Raw genomic sequence first — 21,681 nt, 5'->3', positions numbered from 1 at the left:
GAATAAAAATGAAGGAAGTTTTGTTGTGCTTGTGAACTAGAAGTGCAGCATCTGAAGTAGATAAGACAGTACAATAAGAAAAAGAAGCTGGAAATACAGTTGGGTAAAATGATCTTGTACAAACACAAATTGTTGTGGGGAGGAGGGGAATTACCTTTCTAGACTCGCTTGTTGTGGGGAGGGGGGAATGTGGTGAATTGCACTAAAGGGGAGACATTAAAAATTAGATTTGCTGAATAGTTTACTGGTTAGTATTACTAGGAATGCCTTGACAGCATTGGGGTTTTTTCTGCTTAGTGTTGTTGGCTTTACACTAAATTAAAGGCAATGCTTCTGGCTTTGAGCTTGGTTGAGCAGCTCACATAGGCATAAATGATTCGCTGGTGTTGAAGCTTGGATCTTCTGCCAAGCTATATTCCTCTGTCGTGACAGGTAAAGAGCTCATTGAGAATGAGGTGAAGGAACATGCTGTTCAAGAAACTAGGTCAAGCCAGGCAAATGTCAAGTACAAACGTGGTGTGCTGGGCAGGGGCACCCAGCATCACGTGGTGGATCAGCACCCTCAGCTAATACAGAGGATGGAATCCGGCTACGAGAGCAGCGAACGCAACAGCAACAGCCCAGTCAGTCTGGACATGCCCTTGTCTGAAAGCTCAGGCACCCACAGGTAGAGTTCAACTAACTGAACTGTCAGAGTGATTGAAATCCTGGTTTGGTAGTCACATAATGATGTAGAACACTTGCTGTAAAAGCAGCACTCCCAGCTTGTCATACAGGTTTATTGGGGCAGGGGAGAGCTGGCAGGGAAGTAGCAATCTGGGTGAGTTTGGTTCCTTGTCCTGTCAGTATATTGATAGCTCACTGCTAGTGAGAGGGAAGAGAAACGAGGTTCAGTCAGACGGGAATTGTTGCCTAAAATGATGCATCTGAAATAACCATTCCCTTAGTCTAGGATTTCAAAACTCAGCTGAGATATCAGCCTTTGTGCTCTGAACAGCTCATGGATCTGTTACAGTTCACCACTGCTTGACAGAAACCTTGTACAAAATGAGAAACCAGTAGAAACCGTTGGCATTTTCTGTTTGAGACATCCATTGAAGTCGTGAGACACTTGCAACGTTTAGATAGAAAAATAAATAGGCAGCACAATGTGTTTCTCTTCTTGGCTTAGGAAGCCTCAGGCAATCACAAAATGAGAGTGTTTATGACCAGAAGAGTAGATTTTCAGCTGTAAGAACCTGTTGAGAACAGCTATCAGAGCACGACTTTAATGTGCATTGCATCCTCTTAGGAAGAGTAGAGAATTATTGTCCTTCTCTTTCCTTGTTTTTAATGAAACTAAAATGGAAGTAAATGGCTGTGATGGTTAAAAAAGCCAGTAGATGTCATTTTGCCTGGAGAGATGAGTAAAATGGTAAGCTGTAATTACCTTTTCTTGGAGGGATGCCCATCTGAAGCGAGCAGGTGGATTGGTTCCTGCCTGGCGTAACATCCCAAAGTCTCACAGTAGCAGCATCTTGGAAGTGGAGTCTGCTTCATCATTTGGGAGCTGGGCAAACAGCCCACACGCCATTGGAAACGGTAAGCTGCACTTCCTCACTAGCACTGGTTCTGCAAGGTGAGTTCTGTTGGTTGGCCACTGCTTTCTGAGTGTTTAATCTTGCCAGCAAAGTTCTGAGGAAAGGGAGAAGAAACGTTGAGGAACACAAGGGAGTTTCACAAGCCGTAGGGTGTAACGAAGGGAGCTGCAAACAGCCTCAGAGTGTTCCTGTGAGCTGATGTTTTTGTTTCAGTATTGACTTACCTCATCAAGATATTTTTCCTGTTCTTTTCTATAACTCAGTGTTCAGCCACCAGTGGAAAAGACCTTCCCAAGCATAACTCCTGGTAACTTAGTAGGATTGATGAGTCTGGAGAACAAGCTCAAAATGCCATTCCAAGTCATGAGAAGTGAGAGTGGACACATGCAAGGGGTTTGGGCTAGGGCTGACCTTCTGCATTCTGATGATGTACCGTTCTGAGCAAATACTTTATTCCAGAGAACGTCTGAGGAAGAGAAAGGGAGGAGGGGAGATGCTTTTTGATTACAGGTCCTAGTTGAAGTGGGAATTGATGCCTGATTGATTTCTGCTGTGTTGAACAGGATACTGATGTGCTTTATTTTCCTCCCGTTTTCGTCTGCTTATGCAGTTAGATGAAAAGCACCTCGGTTGGAAACCATTTTCCATGATCTGTCTCATTTGCCACAGCATTATTTACAAATTAGAAGTGCAATAAGAAGCATTGAGATATCAGCATCAGCTTAGGATTATCTCTTCCCTCTATGCCATTTTGTGTCTCTTGGGTCAGTGAAACCAGGGATGAGTTGTGCTGCAGGGGAGCTTGAAGCAATACTGCAGCATTTCTGCCAGCCACTGACACAGAGAAAGCAGCTGGAAACCAAACAGTTTGCCCAGGGATTTGAAGGTAGAATTCTACCAAGCAGGATTTGTGATCTGAAGTGCTGTGGGCCAGCAATGGTTCTCTGTCTTGTAAGGAATAGTTTAAGAGATTTTACTGCCAAAAAAGGAGTTCTTTGGTTGGTTGGATTTTAAAATGATTTTCTTAATCGAAGGTGGGGAGATGTTTGTCCCTTTGAAGAGTGAGCTGGATGAATTGCAAGAGGAGGTGGCCAGGAGAGCACGTGAGCAAGAGCTACGCAGAAAAAGGGAGAAGGAAATGGAGGCAGCAATGGGCTTTAACCCCCGTCCCAGCAGGTTCATGGATCTAGATGAACTGCAGAATCAGGGTAACTTTTCGAATGTACTATATTTTGCAAGACTGTAGTGCTGAAGTCTTTTGAGCTTCATTTCTTATTGTAAGTCTCTCTCTCTTTTCTCTTCCCCTCCGTTACAATTCCGTACCTTGGATTCCAAACTCCTGGGGTGCAAAATGCTGTTTGCTCCTTGGACCAAATGTTTTCTTAAATGAGACAACACAGTAATGCAGAGGTGTTTATAATACATTTGCATAGCTTCTTTATTTAGGCTATTGTTTTGTGTCTGATGGCACTACTGCCTTAAACAGTTCTGTTTGTTCCTACCTTTACACCCATCTCCTTGTCCAGCTGTGCAGCCACAGCACAGACGTGGGAACAAGTACTGTGGCAGGCTTAAGCTGGATCTGATTACAAGGCTGAGCTGGGTTTAGCTCATGTATCTTTTCTAAGGCAAAATCATTATGGGGAAAAAACAACCCCAAAAAGACAACCACTAAGTTTGCTTGTCTTTTCTGTGCCCCCTCATTTTTCTGGCAGGAGATGACAGCAGAAGAGGTTACATTGAGAGGCTGGAGCTGCAGCAGAGGAAACTTGGTGGCAAGTTTCCTATGTAGTGCCTTTATTTCAGCCTGAAGCCTCCATCAGCCAGTAAGGGGAGTCAGAGAGAGGAGTGGGATGAAGTGCACTGACCCACTTGAGAGTGAAGCCTGGTAGGGCTTTTAACTGGAGGATTGTTGGTGGGTCAGCAGAGCAAAGGAAGATATAGTGACCGCCTGGGCTTGGCTCCCACAAATGGCACGTGTGACTGGGGCTAAGCCACTGTGCCTCCTGTGCTGCCAGGCCTCCTGGCATCCCTCTGCTGCTTGCTCAGACCTGCTCTAGGTAAGAGCTGAGGTGCTCATTTGCTGCTGCAGGGCAGAGAGGAAGGAGAGTGACACCCCACAGCTCCAGCCACAACACAGCCAGTGCTCTGCTGCCTACAGCCATGCCCACTGCTCACCAGCCAGAGTGTCACCGTGCCAACAGCTGAAAAATAGGGTCTCTCTGAGGGTGTCTGACTGGGGGAATGTTTTTACAGTGTTTGCCCACCATCAGTGAGCCACTTAGTTACCCTTTGCAGTCCTTCTGTGACCTGCCAGCGACCAGCTGAAAAATTCTGATGCACCCCAGGCGAGAAAAATCCTTTCTTGTTGGTGTTACTGTTCAGTTTTGTAACATAAATGCCAATGATGTAAAACTTGAAAGGTAAATCTCTCTCGTTGGGTGTGAGGATGTTGTCTTCTCAGCTTCAGCTGCCCAACAGAAAATAACAGCATGCTGTCCCAAGATGTTATGTCCTGCCATGTTAGGTGGTAAAGGCAAACCTGGGATTTACCTTTGTCATTGTTAAAAAGAAAGTAAGCTTAACGAAAAAAGACGTCAGTAGAAAGTTTGAGGAGTTGACAGATACTGACTTGGGATGTGGGAGAGCTTTTGTTTATCCCTTTTAAGCCTTTCCCCTCCCCAGTCAGAGATGTAACAGCTGAACAGACTGCCTGACTGCCTGGAAGGCTTGCTCGTACACACAACTCCAGAGCACTTGTGACTCGCTTTCCCCTCAAGTAAGCTGCTAAATCCATGCAAAGAAAGCTAACTTTAGTACACTGGCCTTGATTACAAGCCTTGATTTTGAAACTGAATGTGCTGCTTGATTAACTCGCTGCTCTAACAGCTCTCACTTCTCTCTGCAGTACTTGCTTTCCATGTGAGTTCTCTGGGGCTTGTGGTATAAAGGGTTTGTGTTTGCATGCGTGCATGAGGGTGTCAGGGAGCACACCAGCCTACAGCATATGTTGTGCAGGTTAAGAAAACCTGTTGTTGGCTGATGAGGATACTGGTGTTTGTTCTCTACCACCATGACAGACACATTCTGTTCTTCAAAAACCCACCCCTAAAAGGAACAAGGAGTTAAGTTGTATTTTCAGTTTCCCCTGCCTCAGCTGAACGTGTATGTTTTGGTGCATTTGCCTAACAGGTGGCACCAGGTTGTTTGGACATTTCCTCTCAGAACTGGATGTTCTGATACCAGAGCATAAGGTTTCATCTTTCCTTTTTGTGTCCAAGGGTGATTTTTCCTTCCATTCTCCAACACTGGTTTATAAACCGTTGCAAAAAGAGTTCCTGTTCTTGACAATTGTCTCTTTCTTCTCGACTTCCTACACCTGTGTTTTTCCTCTTGAAGCTGTGAGGCTGTTGGGATTTCCTATCTCGTGTGTCTCAGCAGTGGAGTGTCTGCACTGAACACGTGTCTGCAGAGGTGTCTCGTGCAGGCATTTACCCTCACGCTCGAGACTGAGTGTTGTTCCCCAGACATCTCAGGTGTTTCAGGGCTTCTTCCATTTTGTGTGGAAGTAATTGAGTATCTGAAGAACAGACAAATGACTTTTGGCAGGTGACTGAACCCACAGGGCAAGCCTGACCTGCTGTGTTTATTTTGCTGATGTGTTTTTGGTTTAGATTTAAAATGTAGATTAACTGCCACTGAACCGACTCTTTGATGTGTCTACACCATCTCTTGTACTGGTTTAGACCCCTGAAAATGATGTAAGCCAGTACAGCTTTCTCAAGCATCCAAACTTTGAGTGCAAAGCAAATATGGGTGAGAGTGTTTGAGCGTGTGGCTGGCAAGCACAGCAGGGTGCTGAGGTCGCGCTCGTGCTTAGGGGAGGTGAGGTGGTGCAGTCTGGGACACGTGCAGCCCCCGTGAAATGCCACGTGTGGAAGGATGTGGCAGTGACGAGTGGGATGAGGGTAAGTGAGGGGTCTGCAATGAATGAAACCAAAATGAAGGGTGCTGCCCGTTGCAGGGAGGAGTGATGGCTTTGAGAAGTCGATGCAGGAGGCAGACTCGATCTTTGAAGAGTCGCTGAATCAGGAGCAGAAGGGAGATTGTGCTGCAGCTTTGGCTCTCTGTAACGAAGCTATCTGTAAGTAACTCTAACTGCCTGGGCTATGGCGCTCTGACACTGCACTAACACCACACAGCACAGTCGGGGCCGGTGCCGAGGCGGGGATCCAGCTGGGCGGTAGGAGTGTGCAGGGAGGTGGAGCCTTTCCTCTTTACAAGCATTCCTTTTTGGGGGTGTTAATCCTATTGCTCTTCATCTCTGGTGGTTTCTTTTTTCGTGGTTGCATCCCTTTTTGTTGTTTTCCCCAGCTGTGTGGCAGGAACAGCACTGGGGTGCTGCTCTGCCCTTCCTGGTGCCAAATGGTGCGTTTCAGCGAGCACCTAGTAGTTAATGTCCCCTGCCACTTGGTCCTCCATTTTTTTCCCCCCTGCTAAGCCTGAATCACAGAGGGCATTAAGCTCCTCTGTTTCTCATGAAGTGTAGCACAGGAAGAAAACAGTAGCCCACTCTTTGAGCCCTCTGGACTAACAGAGATGACCTGTGTTGAAAACATGGCTTTCCTGAAGAAAAAAAAAAAGCATTAGGCCATGGAAGTGCTTGAATGCCTTGTGCCCTCTGAGAATGTATGCTATGTGGTTTCATTTTCTTTTTGCATTCTGACTGGCTGGCTGTCTCACCCCATGCTCCCCTCTGTCTGTATAGAATGGCTGCAGACAGAGTGGGGTGGCTCCTAGCATTTGCATTTAGAATCTGGCTCCCATGGACTGCAGAGTAAAAGGTTCAGCATGGAGCTGTTGTGGTAGCTCTATTGGCTTCCATTTCAGCAAGGGCTGTGCTGAAACTCAAATCCCAGCTGGGTGTTCCTGCACATCAAGGGAGTCCCAGGTATGGGGAACACAGGAGGAGCAGGGTGGATGGGAGAATGAAGCATCCTCGTGTGGTAGGGTCGGAAAGAGCTGTGTGTAGGGGATGAGGAGTTGGGCTAAAACATGGGTAATTCTTCTTTTACTTTGGTTTAGTTTGGATTAAGGTGTTTGGACACCTGGCTAAGCTGAATGTGCATCGATGGAAACAGTAGCGCCCTTGTGACCCCCCGTGGCAGTACTTGCATGGTCCATGTTTTACGTTCCTGCTGCATCGTGTGTTGTTTGGTTTCCTTTTCCTTTTTTTCTGTTTGTGTGGGTGTGGTTTTTTTTTTTCCTGCTATGTTTTCTTTTGCATTTTAGCTAAACTAAGACTTGCCATGCATGACGCCAGCGCTAGCACTCACAGCAGAGCCCTAGTCGATAAGAAGTTGCAGATCAGTATCCGCAAGGCCCGGAGCCTCCAGGACCGCGCGCAGCACCAGCAGCCGCCGCCGCACGCACGCCCGGCGCAGGCCGGCTCCGGCGCCCGCTCCGCAAGGTAGTCACAGCCCCTGCGCACAGCAGCCCCAGGGACGGAACACACACGGCCCTGCAGGCTCCACATCCTGCTCTGCTACTCCCTGTTCTTTCCCCGTTGGGCTAATTCCCGTTATAAGATGGTCAGCTGCCCCTTTTTTCTCTTTACCCCTCATCTCTGTGGAATACGAACTGGAACATGAGAGGTTCCAAAGAAACACAAGGAAAAACTTGTTCCCTGTCGAGGTGAGGGAGCACTGGCAGGGGCTGCCCAGGTGGACTCTGGAGGCTCCTTCTCTGGGGACATTCCAACCCAGCTGGGTGAGTCCCTGTGTGCCCTGCTCTAGATGGTGCTGCTCTGGCAGAGATTTGGACTGGATGAGCTTTCCACATCCCTTCCAACCCATAAGGTTCTGTGAACAGTCCCAGGTGCACGTGTTCAGAGTAGGATCCATGACAGACAACGGTAGCAGGCGGTGCCTGGCAGCATTGATGGATTATGCACCAAAGGGAAGAATACAACAGACAGTAACCAGGCTAAAACCGGAGGGGGGGCTGGTGTTAGCATGAAATGTGCAGTTGTTTATAATCAGGAGCAGTTTCAGGACTGGAGGAAAGAGCATACTGGAGTAAAAATCTGACTATAACTGCTTTTATAAGCAACCACTGTGTTTTACTGCTCTGTAGTTTGAAAGGGCTGAGTACCTGGATCTCTTCTTTCTAGGCCACTTCTGGTGGTGCCCTGGTACAACTCCTGGACCCAGATCCCCAGCCCTCACCTTGACTGCTCTCCCTGGCACCACATCATTCTTCATTTCCTTTCTGTGCTTCCCAGCATCCTTTAGCTCGGCTTAACAGCTTCCTCCTTGTCTCTTCATGACTCTCTTCTTCCATACTGACTTTAACTATAGCATAATTAACTCTCTGCTCTAACTGATCCTTTCTTCCTACCCTCCTTAGCATGCAGCTTGATCCTTCTTTCTTCCCATGCCATTTCCTCCTAGCATTAGACCATTCCTGCCCAATTTCTAGGCTGTTTTTTCAACTGTTACTTTTTCTTCCCTCCCACCCCTCATTTTCTTAGATGTTGGATGATCAGAAGCTTAGATGAGATCTCAGATGAGAATCCTTTCTTTTCCTTTTCTAAGTGCCACGTGCAGCTCTGCACTGAAGCCCAGTGACTTTGCACACCTCCCAGGCTGTGCTTCAGAATGTTTTCTTTTCTTTTCCTGCAGTAGCTGAATTCTATGTAACGAGGGCTGATCTTTTTGTCAATCAGGGGTCCATTATATCCTCTTTACAGGAGAAATGCAGAATTCCAATAATGCATTTTGTCAGCTCCTGAGAAAAGGAAAGAAAGGAACTTTCTAAACTGGTTTTGTCAATGCTGAACTTGCTCACTGCTGCTCTGTGAAAAGAACATTACTTTTACAAGACCAGATGTTGGTATTGCAGCCAGTGAAGAGAGTGTTCATAGGCAGAGCTCTGCACTTGTGCTGTGATGTAAATAACATTGTAGGCAGGTCAGAGTTGGCCATCACTCAGACAGGGTCGTTCTGCTACACATAATCAGCTAGGCCTTCACGATGACTTTCATTATGTGCATCTCAAGGAGGAAACAAAGCAATGGCTTAGCAGCTCCCTTAAGTTCTCTGTTGGAGCTTGTTGTAGCCTGTCATTTTCTCGCAGACACGTGGACTTGGTGCCAGTTTTTCTGCCTGCAAATGAAAGTGCTAACTAATGACAGAAAAACGCCAAGGATACGGGTGACCCACAGATAGAATTGTCTTGCATCGGTGCAGGAGAGAATACAGATTAATGTTTTAGAACTATACCTAGAATACAGGTTATTACCAGAAAAATTAGCTGTGTCATTAGCTTTAGCTTTAATGTGTTGGATAAATATCTCAAAGGTCAAGATGGCAAAGGTGACACGAGAGAAATTTCAACCTGTTCCTTCCATTTGTCAAGTCATTCTTCATGGAGTTGCCTGGAGAGAAGGGACCTTATGGAAATAGTGTCAATTCATGCTCAGGCCATGAACATGCCTGAAGTATGTTTAAAATAGCAAAGATGTTGATGTTGGGAGCAGTTGGTTTATTTTGCATAAATGCTGCTTTTGCTGTTCTTCCTTTTGCCCCTCCCCACACGCTCTGGCCCGTGGTTCACGTGCCCAGGGTGCTCTGCAAGGATTCTTTGTCTAGAGCTTAACTGGAGCAAAACACTCTTAAAAGTATGAAATGGATTCAGTAAGTCAGTAGGAGTAGGAAACGAGGGTTAGAAGCCAAGGACTGCCATGTATATATCTACTGATTTAATGCAAAGTCATGAGAATGCAGTCAGCAAGGGAAAGCGTGTGGAGGTGGATGTCACCTTGTGCAAGCTCTGTACCCTAGGGATAAAGGTGAGCAATGACTACTGCTAATCATTTACCCTTCTGTGTGTTTTAGTGAACAGACTGGCCCGCTCCAAGTACTGCTGAGCCAGGAGGTACCACTGGAACCCAACAAAGAAGTGGAATTTGGGTCCAGTTCTTTCTTCCACCCACCTGCTTCCAGCCATGAATTGCACTCATCATTATATCCAGAGTCTTCCTCCTTGCCCCCTTCTGAAAGCAATCCATCCAACAGGATCTCTCCAAACTTCCAGTCTGCTTCTGCTGATTTTCATGACCGGGTTCCCTCTTTTCCCTATAGGCAGGGGTTGGCAGAGAGGTCTTCAAGAACTGAGAATGATGCCCACCATAGTGTGGAATTTGCTGATGCCACAGGGTCAAAAGACTATAGGGAATGCTGCAGCGGCAGCAGGTTAGAAGAGGTTCATAACACAGCGCCTGTTCTCACATCTCAGTGCAAATCCAAGGCTAACACAATAAACTCTGGGTCTTTGCCTACACTATTTCCCTGTCCACATCCACCACAAGCAGCATCTCCTGAAAAGGACAGCCAGCACAGTCCTTGTTCCAAACTTGCAAGCTCTCCGGCGCGGCCCAGCATTGATCATTTAGGGGCCTATCATGCAGTGAGCCCTGCAGCCTCATCCCCTACCCGGCAGTGCTCCTTGGATCCTTTGCAGAAAACAGATAAGTACTACAGAGCAAACAGCCATGGGCTTTTATTACCCTCACAGGATGAATGTGGCACAGCAGAAGGTTGCAAACCTGAGGGGCTTAGTACAAAGGGCCACGTTCGCTCTTTGGCAGAGCAGTTTCAGCAAATGCATGCAGTCTCCCAGAGGAAAGGTACCCATGAAAAAGGCTGGATTGCTGCAGTGTGTCAGGATGAGAAGTCTCCAAAGTTAACACAAAAATCTTCCAACAACCCTTCATGCTCTGGTTACAGACAGCCAATCCATCAAAACCAGGAGAACAAAAACCAATCTTCTGAAAAATTCCCCTCAACTGTGGATATTAGGGACGGGGTAGTTTCTTTGGAGGGTTTTAGTGCCCAACACGTTGCTTCTAAGAGTGTTTGTTCTCACAGTGAAGAGCTGTGTAGAAGAGGTGGACAGAATGTAGCAGACCCTGCATTCTACCTGGAGAGGCACTGTCATGATGGAGGAATGAAACAGGTGGATGATGGAGCTGCTGGTAGCGTGGTTGCCTCTGTGCCTGTGGACTGTTGGGTGGACAATGTTACTAGGTATTACAGTTCTCAGAAGGCTAATAACAATACTGACTGGCTGCCTGTACCTGGGAGGAGTCCATCCCTTTCTGATCAGAGAGCAGTTGGAGATGACTTGAGCAGGATCCCAGTACATCTGCATCCACAGTGGAATCAAGACACAGAGCAGGAGCTCTCAGAACTGGAATCCCTCTATCAGACTAGTCTGCAGGCATCTTGGGCCACTAGGCCTTTCTTGGGAAGACAGGACAGTGCTAGGTATCCATTTGACCAACCAGGTAAGAATGACACAGCTGTTTTCCTTGGTTGACCTCCCTGTGTACTCCAATGTAGGTGAAGTCAGTTGAGTTAAATGAGCGTGAATTTGTGCACAGATGCACAAGGATTCAGGTTGTGGACTCTGTGAAAACCTTGTAACTACACAGAGAGGCACTGCCTGGGGAGGCTGCAGAGGAGGTGTGGATCTTGGCAAACAGAGCAACATCTGTCCAGAGTAACAGAGAAATGACCGATGCTCTTTCCAAGTAGGGAGCTAACTGCTCAGGTCAGGCTGCTGAATGTTGCTGGTGTAGAGTCCTGTGGCAGCCTTGAATTTGTTAAACTCTATTTTTAACTGCTTGTCTTGTATTTGAGCACTTAGTCTGTACCTGGGTTAGGGGAATAACCTCTAAAAGTGCTTCCAGATCTATGACAGTTGAACTGCTGTTTTGCTAAGGAGTACTTGGTTTGGGTCCTGGGAAATGCCACGTGAAAGCAGCACTGGGGGTGTACAGGCTGCACCCAGAGCCTCGAGGCCTTGTGGGTTAGTTGGTGCTGAGAGGAAATGAACCAGTTCTGTTGCTGTTGGTGAGAATGTTGCTGGAGATGAACGTTCAGTTACAGTCTGATGACAGCACTCAGGTTGCACTTCAGCTGGTCTAGTCTCCTGCCTGAGACAGGGCAACCTGGGTTCTCTGCTTAGCACAAGTGAAGCCAGTTTCTTTATAACCTATGTCAGAGCATTAGAGCTGCAAATTTTCTGGTTAAATGCACAACAGCCTGAAACTTGGCGGGTACCGAAGTGAGATGTATGGAGGTGATAGATACACGTGTCTGGTACAGACAGATGTCTATCTAGATGTGATATATATGATAATACATACAAGAGAAAGGTTTTCCCCTGCCCTGCACCTGTGGAGGTGAGGCCTCCATTGTTCCTGACACATCAAACCTGGCTGTGGCCAGAGTGAATACTGCAGTAAACTACAGGTGTTCGTTCAACAGCTGAAGCTTTCTGTGAAACAATCTTGTCTTGCAGTCCAGTGGCAAAGCAGGTGACACATCCACAGGTGGACATGTCCCATTTGTTGCCCTTCTGGTTTTCTTTCAGGGTTAGGCAAGGTCTGACCACACAACCTTGCAGACACTCTCTTGCATGGGCTTGAATCAGGTCTTACGTGTTCCTGCTTACTGATTTTTTTGGAAGCTCTCTTTGGAAGTCTTCCCAGGACAGTGCCCAGTTGCTTTAGTGTCAGCTGGAGCTTCAGAGTTCTGTCATCAAATGCCCCCTTTCTTGGGCCAAGGCTCTTCTGGCCTGTTTCCCCGTCACACAGGTGAGGGCAGTGAGGTACAGCTGTCCTTCTAAAGTGAAGTGTGTGTTTGAGATCTTTACTTCTGGTGTGCTGTGATTGATTTTTTCAGATGTTCTTCCTAAGTTCTGCAAATTCTGTATGAAAGCAAAAAGTTTGAACCAGTGCACCTGCTGTGTTGAGCTGAATGGAAGCCACCTGAGTGGGTCTGAGAGGGCTCATTACCTATTCCTTTGCAAATGCTGTTTAAGCTTTCTGCCCCTTATCAACTGGTTTTATCAGACCTTTGTGCTCAGGATCTTTACACCACCAGCAAAAACCAGATACTCCAAATGCCACCTCAGTGCAGAAAATGTGTGGTTCCCAGCACATCACCTTTCTTCCTTCAGAGGCATATTCCCTGGGACAGTTGTTATTAGGCCATTGATCTTCCTGTCTAGTCCGTGAAAAAGGGTTGTAACTGCTGGGTGGGGACTGAAGTACCTGTAGTAATCCTAGTTAAATGTAACACCTTCAGTTATTTAACCAGCACAACAAATGGCTGACAAACCGAGTGGGAAGAAGCAGGTGAATGTTTGGGGAACTTGATGCTGATGAGTTTTGTTTATCCTAAGTAACTTCAGGAAACTTGCTCTCAGTACCTGATTTTCTGTCCCTTTAGGCCCCTTAAACTGCCACACCTCCATATCAAACCAGTGCTGGTGTGCAGTTAAATCATTGAACTCAAACAGTTCAGTTCCTGCTCCCCAGAAGCCTGCCAGAGGGCAAGTGAGGCAGGTGTGAGTGTCCCAGTAGACCGTCTCCCCCTGAAATGACGGGAGTTAGCTTATGGGTTAATGTCCAAAGGGTCTCTGATGAATTCTGGGTCTGAGTGTCTGGCCTATGTGTGTTTGCTGGAGTCAGACACGTGCTGTAACGTGCACTCAAGCGTTGAGTTTCACTGTAGCCTTTTCCCCCAGCCTCTGCGGAGCCGAGCGCGAGGAAGCTGCCTGGCACGGCTGGCACGGGCGGCTCCAGGACCCCGACGGCCGAGATCGAGCGCAGTCTGTGTGGATCCGCTGCCTCTTCTGTCTGCAAGGTGACGTGTTCCTTCCTAAGATGTGCCAGAGGGGGAGGGTTGGGCCTGTGCACGGGGAAGGATTCACAATGCAAGAAGTGCAATGTGTTATGAAAAAGGTACCAGAGTCGTCGATGTTCGAGAGGATTTTAAGTGTGGTCTGGCTCAGGATTAGGTAGCAGAGAAATGAGTGTCTCGTGTTACGTGCAGCTTGTGTGCTGTCCGATTGTCTGCGTCCTGCCTTAGAGGAACACACACAGACAACACAAAGGTCTAGTCTCTTTGGACACATGCCTTGCGTCGCAACTTGAAACAGCTGCTGCTTGTGATTACCACTAGTTTCATGCTCGCTAAAGGGAGCTTGAAGAGAAGGAAAAGAAAGAAGGAATAAGATTAATGAGCTCCCAGCACTCACCAAATAATCCGAGTGGGCTTTTCAGTGGTGAGAACACTGTAGTGTAACTGTGGTTATAGGACGGCTGTCGGCTGCAGCCACGGTTGTCTCTGCAGGGACAGCCATGCCTGTAGCAACAGTGTGCCCTTTGGGTACATTCATCCCAGAAGAGGCTTTTTGTCCTGGCCTTAGATGTTTATGAAATTCAGAATGAGTCTCACTTAGACAAACCAGTCAGTGTGTATTTACTAAAGAAAGACTAGAAGGAGCAGTGTTTTTCATCACCAGCTCCAACCAGACCCATTTGCTTTAATTTTTCAAGGTAGCACTGAGTGAAGGGTTTCAAAAAAGAAGAGGTGATGGGGTTTCATTGAATTGTGGTGGTCTGATATTCATCTCTTTCCTAGAATTACTACCCACAATTGGAGAGCCTTTTCTGAGACGTGTGGTATTGTCTGCAGGTCACATATACCAGAGGACGTAGCAGGGAGCCAGAAGAGGAGGAAATGTACAGTGCAGAGAACTTCCGTCGCATTGCTCGCAGCCTCAGTGGGACAGTCATCTCAAACAGAGAAGAGACCTTGGTCTCTTCTCACAGTTTTGTGAGTAGAATGATGTGCAGCTTTCCCAAGAGCCATCATCTGTGTGTAGGCTTGCTGTTTTCTCCATCTGCATGTAGTAACTAACCAACAAGGCAGGAGACAACTGGATAATAAGCCACAGTGGAAGCTTCTCTTTGTGACTTTTTTGGTCTGTTTTTGGAAGAAGAATGAGCTTTTCAGTAACAAAGCCATCTTCTTCAGGAGTCATTGCAGAGTAGTACCTGCTGCAGCTGGTAGGCACGTGAGTGTGTGACTTGCCAGTGTACAAAGACATCCAGTAGAAACGTTTTTATTTCGGTTGACTTTTCAGGAGTGCTTTGAGGAAAGCTGCTGGTGCACCTGTAATTAGAAAAAGAAACCACAGCCATGGGAAGGCTTTTGCTCTCTTGTGGGTGTACTCAGCAAGCAGCGTTTTTGGAGAGTAAAAGGGGAGGCAGATCAAGACTTGGTGCATAACATACAGAGGGTCACATCCAGGAAGTGACTGAAAACAGGGAGATTGTTTGGGTGGGTTTTCTCCCTTGGTTGTCTCTGGTAAGTAGTTTTAGGTGCAAGTTAAAACTGCTAGTGAGGAAAACACAAACAGATTGTCATAGGTGTTTAGCAACATAGATACAATGTCAGGGTTTGTCTTGGACTGAGCTCTCTGCAGGCTGTGCTTAAGATGTGATTTGAAACCAACTGCCTAAGTGTGGGAAAGTCTCAGTTGTGAAATCGCTTACTTAGGCTGCTTGGCCTGATTCTGTCTGCTGTGTACCCTAAGATAAGAATATGTCAGCTCCTGACTGTTTACTCCTCAGTGTGCTTCAGTTGAGGGCTTTAATGCAAACCCGGAGGTGCTGGCAGAAGCAATTAAAAACCTCCAGCTGTCCAGAAGCCCTCCCTCTCTGCTGGAGGGTTTTACCTCCACAGCAGAAGCAGCCCAATGGGATGGCTGTGATCTCTCACCAGGCTCAGGTCTGCGGTGAGTTCTCGTGCCATTCAGCCATCCCTCCTTTGGGATAGGGACCCCCTCAGAGAGGGAAATGGTACAGCACGAGTAAACACTTCAGCTGCAACAGGTAAATCTGTTGATAGTCTGGAATGAGAGCTTTCAGTAAAGCCTGCTAGTAAACAGGAAGGAAAGAGTAGCAAGACTCTTCTTCATTTCATGGCTGTTCCATGTAGCATGGCAGTTCTGATGCTCACTGGGCTGCCATCGTTCTCTGGATTCAGTTTGTGAACCAAACCTTCACGACTGGTTTGCGTTTGTAGTGCCTTTTTGCCCCTTGGTACGTTTCCAGTCAATGATCCCCCATCAGAGCCTTAGTGGATTGATGCCGTTTTTCCATACAGATGCATGTTTTTGTTCCAGTGACTCATCCCTTTCCTTGGATCAGCAACATCTTTGCTTGATTCAGCCCAACTCTGTGTTTACTCATCATTTTATGTTCTTTTCTTCTGCTTTCTCATTTTGTAAAAGGAAGCACCAAATACAAGGAAAATGCCAGTGGACACCAGCCACCGTTCTTCCAGCTCCACTTCCCTTCCTTTCCCCCATGATCCTCCTGTGTTTCCCTTTGATCCCCAGCACAACCCCAGCCAGGTGCAGCACGTCCCCCGTGATGTACTGATGCCCAGCATGGTGGGCAAGGCACGTAAACCCTCAGGTAATCACGGGACTTTTCACCCTCCTTCCCCATCAGCAGTATTGCTGTCATACAGCTCGTCAGATCTTGTCTTTCATAACGGTATTTCACTACCTGCCTGAGCTCCTCCAGAAACCTGGAAGGACAAAGCACGTTCTTTTTCTTCTTCTCTGCCCATTTTGGATTGTTCTGTGGTTCTGTGCTAAGTGGGCATAACAAAAGGGAGTAATCTTTATGGAAACATGATGGTGGGTTTATATAAAATCATACTCACGTTTCTGTGAGGTATTTGCTGTAGTGTAAAAGCAGCAGCAAGACTCCACCATCTTGTTGTTGGGTATGAGAGTACTTCCACGAGCTGCTCATTCCAGCAAGTCTCACGTGCAACTGTTCTCACAGCCTGTATGGGAACTCTTTTCCCTGTGACAGCTATCAAAATCAATTGGATCTAGCAGCCTTGGAGTGTTTTGTTGTGTCCTCCATGATGACACGAGGGCTGTTAAGGAAGTGTGAAGTCTGGGACAGCAGCTGTGGTAGGATGAGGAGGAAATGCAGTGAGGAGAGGGAATAATTCCATTCAGAGTTACATGTCAACCAGTAGCTGGAGGTACCAGTGATTTCATTTCTCTTCTGTTACCTGTTGGCCACAGCTGAAAGTTCTGAGGTGATGCAATTTAAAAAACCAAACAACTAAGCAAACCCTTTGGGTTTTTTCCCCCTGCAGGAGATCAGAAGAACAGCATCCAGAAACTTCTGGTTGTGCCTGACGGGGGTGAAGCTTTCCAAGGTGAAGACTACCCAGGTGTGGCACTGAGCTACGGGAGTCTCCCTTGTGCACCCAAAGGCACCCTCCCCCAGGGGCAGAAGCCTCCCGTTCCTCCTCATTCTGGAGCACCGGGTGCCTGTGGGCGCTGGCTGCAGACCAGCTGCCCTGCCAGGCCGACAGCCACGCTGCCAGAGCAGCGCCCGGCGCTCTGGGGGAAGCACGCCGGCCAGAGCTCCCGGGAGGGCCTCCCCCAGGAAAGCTTCCTCCAGCAGCCTTCCCGTGCAGCGCGTGGGTCTTCCTCCCTGGGGGGCAGGCCGCCAGCCGGCGCAGCCTACAGCACTTTACCCACACCACGGGAGCCTTCGTGGGGTCCCGGGGCCTCGCAGGGTTGTCCTGTGCCCCCTTCTTGCGCGAAGGCCCCGGGCCCCAGGAGGGTCGACATGCCCCCGGAGGAAGACTGGCGACAGAGCAGCTACACCCCTCAGCCTGGCAGGAGGCCGATGCTGCCGGTGCACGTGACGGACGGGACCTGTCCTGCTGCCTCGGAGGCACACAGAAACCCGCTGGCTCGAGCGGCTGCGGGCAGCGTGCACAACAGTGGCTGGTGAGATCCTGCTCCGTGTGCACACTGGATCTCTGCTGGAGCACAGCTGACGTGCAGGCAGCAAACTCTTTCCATCGGCTTCTGTGCCACTTCTGTCTTAAAATGTAGCTCTACAGTACGTGGAAACTAATTGCACTGTATTTCGTTTCTGACACTACTGAACTGCTGTCTGGATGGGGAATCTTAGCTCTCTGGTCCTGGCCCCTCCGAGCAAAGAAGTGCTCCAGGGCCGGTGATGCTCCAGGGGCGCCGGCTTACGGGTAAGTTCAGGAGCGTGCAGTGTCTCGAGGGAAGACAGCCACTAACAAGAGGATGTTTTTAAAGACTCTTTTTTCATGAAATGTAGCTTTGGTAAATCCTTCACATAAAAGCCCAGGACCTTTCGTTTCCTTCTCCTGTTCCTCTCTCCTGTTCCTTCCTAGGGGGGAAACAAAACCTGACCCACCTGGCGGGTTGCAGTGAATCTGCACTTGGCAGGCTGGCAGTTGGTAAAGCAAACCCAGCGTTCAGTGCGCTGAGATCCTTGGGAGAGCTCCCAGCTGTAGTCACTGGGAGACACCATTCATCAGTACATCAGAATTTCCCCACTTCCTGAAGGCAAACTAACAATGCTCCAAGCAGAACAGACTGTTAATGCCGCACGCTTAACCACACCAATGTAAACACAGAGCGAGTTGAACTATTTTAGTGTCAAACATACTTGCTTTTGTAAGTATTTTTCAAATAAATCTATGAAAATAGTTCTATTTACCTGTGTGTGTGTGTGAGCTTTCTTTGCTCTTTGGCTTTACTCATCAGTTGGCCTGAAACTGCTGGTTTATTCTTCTTACACACTGACAAACATGAGTAAAACGTATGTTCTGGTTCATTGCCAAAGCTTAGGTAGCAAAGGTTCAGTTAGACTGGAGGACACGTCTGATTTTGACCCTGGATTTGATGTCTTTCATCACTACTCTGTGCTTAACTTTCCCTCATAATGGACAGTAAGTAACAGTGTCCTTGGAAAGGTATTTTGAGATGTCTTAGTTGAAGGGGAACTCAAGAATCCACACGAGAGGGTAGCGTGTGCAGATGGGGTTCCTAGAAGTCATTGGAGGTGCTTGGCAGAGTGAGAAGTGTCATTTTAATGTGGGTTGCACTCCTGCAGATGTCTGGGGTTGGAGTGGTGAGGAGCTGTGTGGAAGTGGTGGCTCCTGTGAGGTGTCTGTGCCAGTGGAAGGACTGGACTGCCCTCTACTGCTGGTTCTCCGTGGCTCCCTCTGCCCCTGGAGGTGAGGGGCTTCATCTTCCTTTCATGTTTGCCACCTCAGTGCTCGGTGGAATTTCATCAGCTTTTGCTGTTTAGTCTGAGAGTTGAGTCTCGTTCATCTGAGTAAAGGTCATTTCTCAGCTTCCTAAAGAATTGCTCTCGCCCCTGTTATGGTTACACCAGCACATAACTACCTCCTGCTCAATTGTGCTTTGCCTTTGGGATTTTGTTGTACTGAACTGCCTCTGGTAGCAGTGGTTATCAGAACCAGGTGCTGTCTGCTTCCACCCTTCCATTCCACAGACAAAAATGACTTGTGACTCTTTCAGGGAAAGGTTTTGCCATGTAATGACATTTGCAACTGTGTGATTTTTCTTTTACTTATTTCCTACATGTAAACCAAGGGATGTTGCTTTATATAGAACAAGTATATGGACTGTAATGGAAGATGGGTTTAAGTACAAACCAAACTCTTTTACTTGGAACAATCATGTGATTAAGGTTTCCCCATAGGTGCAGAATTGGTACTCTCTGGCTACACATGGACTAGCAAACTACAGTTTTAGGAAGTGGCTGTAGTGCAGAGGTGGATATTTGGATAGAAGCATTCCTGTTGCAGGTCTCTGACTTGTTAGAACAATGCTATTGGAGTAAAAGGAATCTGGACAGAAGCAGACCCTGTTTGTTTTCAGCCATTGAGAAGGTTCCAGTAGCCCCAGGTTGCAGATGAGGACGTGGGTAAGTGTTTGACCATTTGCTTTTGACTACAGTTGTAAAACATTCAGGTTGCAGAGTGAGGCTTAAGTAGTCTTGAACTCAGTTATCTAAAAAAACCAAACCCACCTGCCAAAATGAAGCACAAACTGCCCTGGTCAAGAATCGATCTGGAGTGTCAAACATTTGCAAACACAGGGAATGTTTAGGTTGGTTTAATTCCTAGCTACTGGGAAGGGGGAGGTACACTGCCAGGAGGCTCTGCAGAGCAGTCCTCAGCTGGTGCAACTCAATCACTAGTGGTATCCTGCTTTTCTTTTAAAGGGATCTGATGCCTTTATTCCATCATCATAGTTCTAGCTACCAGGTTTCAAAACTGTTTTTGTAAATGGCCTGTGTATATCAGTTACTGAGAGATGAACTCAACTGGAGGCCTGAGAAGTCGGTACAGAACCTCTGAAGTGTCTCTGTACTAAAGCAGTATGTTGGTGTATCAGAATAGAAGCAAGCTGAAGTATGTTCAGTGTATTTGACATGTGAGAAAATGTGAAGCTGGAAAAACACCTTTACTTCATCTGTAGCTTGTGCCTGCAAGTCCTGTTGAAGTTGGTAAGCTAATGGTTACCTTGTCATTCGAGTAACTGTGAACTTGTAAGTCCCTGATCATATAAACCCAAGAAAAAAATCAGTTATGTATTGATTTAATAGCTCGTTAAAGTTCACTGCCTGTAAGAATGGTGAGGATGGAGCTTCCATGAGGAATCCAGCAGCTGTTCTGGAAGAGTTTTTCTTCTTCGAGTGTGCTACACAAGTGCCAGGTAAGTGCCTGGTCCTTCCTGATCAAAGGCTGCTGCACCCACGTTCAAATGGGAGAAATTTGGCAACAGAAATTGTCTTACTGGTCTCTTCCACAATTGCTAACACAGCTGGAGCTGTGATGGTTGGGTAGGACTTACACAGTGTAGGCAGGATTCCAGATAACTGGTGGTCATGGAGGGTTTTCATCTAATGTCATTTAGGGAGAGGACCAGGGTGGTGGGGTGGGGAGAAGCAGAGGGGAAAGCAGAAAGCAAGAACAAGAGGGTGGATTGAAGTAGGAAGGAACAGACAGATGGAAGGATGAAGGCAACAAAGTGAAAGAAAATGTGCATTACATCTCTACTCGCATGTGTCATCTTTCCAAAGGACACACGGGAATTGCTCTGTGTGAATTTCCTTTCCTTCGTTTAATGGATAGATTCCTGTGCAGAGAGAGCCCTGGGCACTGGGCTGCTGCTGAAGCTTTGCAGAAGGGGACATGGCCTGGTGGCACTGCTCTTCCTACGAGTCTTGTACAGCTTTCATGCCATGCTAATGAAGCTGTGCAGAAACACTTGCACACCACTGCTGGAGGTATAACAGACAGACCTTGGGCAAACAGTAGGTGAAGTTAGTGTTTGTGAGTGTGCTCGGGCTTTACAAATAGCTCCCTGAAGTCAGGTGTGTTGTGGAGTCCCTCACGGCTGTGCTGTCTCCTGTGCAGCGCCAGGAGAAGATTTTCATCCATCTGTACTTAGTGCCTGTAGCATTTTATCCCTGCATAGGCCAGAACGTCTCCAGGGCTGGTTAGATACCCCTAATGCTCCTCTTAGCCAAGTTCTTCCACCGTTGCTCTCACTGATGGACTTTCCTTTAAAGTTTCAGATTAAACATTCTTATCCTCTTGCACTACTGCTAGAAACACTTTGTCTGCATTATTCTTTGAGTTCACTGAAGGGTTATTTTGCATCCTTTGTAAAACACCAGCTTGTAAGTGTTACTAAGATATGGAAGAATACCAGCCAGCTCCAGAGTCACTTCAGAGCACGTGAACATGTTTGCCAGCACGCTGATGGAAGCAGATGCAAATGGATCAGTTCAGCTGGAGAAACCTAAATGTGTTTGTTGGCCTCACCAGAGTTGTTTTAGTACTCATGCTTGAATGAGTAAGCACTGAGTGTCCTCATGAGCACGAAGGTAAGTGTCTGTTTGTAAATGACCTTACAGTAGGTTTATTGAAGGAGAGTTGTCGTAGAGTTTGGCATAGCCCAGTCCCAGCTGAGTCACCACTGAGTCATAGCCTTGAGAAGCTTTAGGTGCGTATCTATCACAAACCAAAGTCATTTTAAGTGTGAGTACTTGGGAAGAGTGACTACCATAGAGCTGCACTTCAATGGTAAATCAGATCTAAGAATCATTTCACATTGTTACATCTCAGCTCAGCTTTTTTACTGCTCGGGCAGCGTGATTTGGATGGCAGTGCAGGGTTATCTGTCATTCCAGGCTTCTTACTCTAAAGCTATGTCAGCTAATTGTTATGAGACTGTCAGTTGAGTGAGCTCCAAGCACAGAGTGTGTTAACAGGCAGTATCTATGTGCAGAGTGGATGGTGGCTGAATGAGAAACACGCTTTGGTTTACAAATCTCATC

General features: G+C 47.3%; 1 protein-coding gene across 8 annotated transcripts in view; it reads left to right on the top strand.

Moving 5' to 3' along the window:
• Positions 1-18,020, top strand: part of USP54 (ubiquitin specific peptidase 54) — a 94,431-nt gene extending 76,411 nt beyond the window's left edge. For 5 of the 8 annotated variants that reach the window (XM_062000906.1, XM_062000905.1, XM_062000909.1 and 2 more), the window contains exons 14-23: positions 433-667; positions 1,442-1,581; positions 2,615-2,788; positions 5,605-5,724; positions 6,873-7,050; positions 9,479-10,929; positions 13,179-13,297; positions 14,132-14,272; positions 15,735-15,921; positions 16,625-18,020. In XM_062000906.1, coding sequence (XP_061856890.1) covers positions 433-667; positions 1,442-1,581; positions 2,615-2,788; positions 5,605-5,724; positions 6,873-7,050; positions 9,479-10,929; positions 13,179-13,297; positions 14,132-14,272; positions 15,735-15,921; positions 16,625-17,274 — 3,395 coding nt within the window. In that variant the 3' untranslated portion in view covers positions 17,275-18,020. Of the gene's footprint in view, positions 1-432; positions 668-1,441; positions 1,582-2,614; positions 2,789-5,604; positions 5,725-6,872; positions 7,051-9,478; positions 10,930-13,178; positions 13,298-14,131; positions 14,273-15,734; positions 15,922-16,624 lie in introns of those variants that run through there. The other 3 variants (XM_062000910.1, XM_062000911.1, XM_062000912.1) reach the window with 3 other exon arrangements.
• The last annotated feature ends 3,661 nt before the right edge of the window (positions 18,021-21,681 follow it).

The sequence above is a fragment of the Colius striatus genome, chromosome 8, assembly GCF_028858725.1.
Source record: "Colius striatus isolate bColStr4 chromosome 8, bColStr4.1.hap1, whole genome shotgun sequence".
In the NCBI taxonomy this organism is placed as follows: domain Eukaryota; kingdom Metazoa; phylum Chordata; class Aves; order Coliiformes; family Coliidae; genus Colius; species Colius striatus.
The sequence above is the reverse complement of the archived record's forward strand: the minus strand, read 5'-3'. Positions and strand labels throughout refer to the sequence as shown.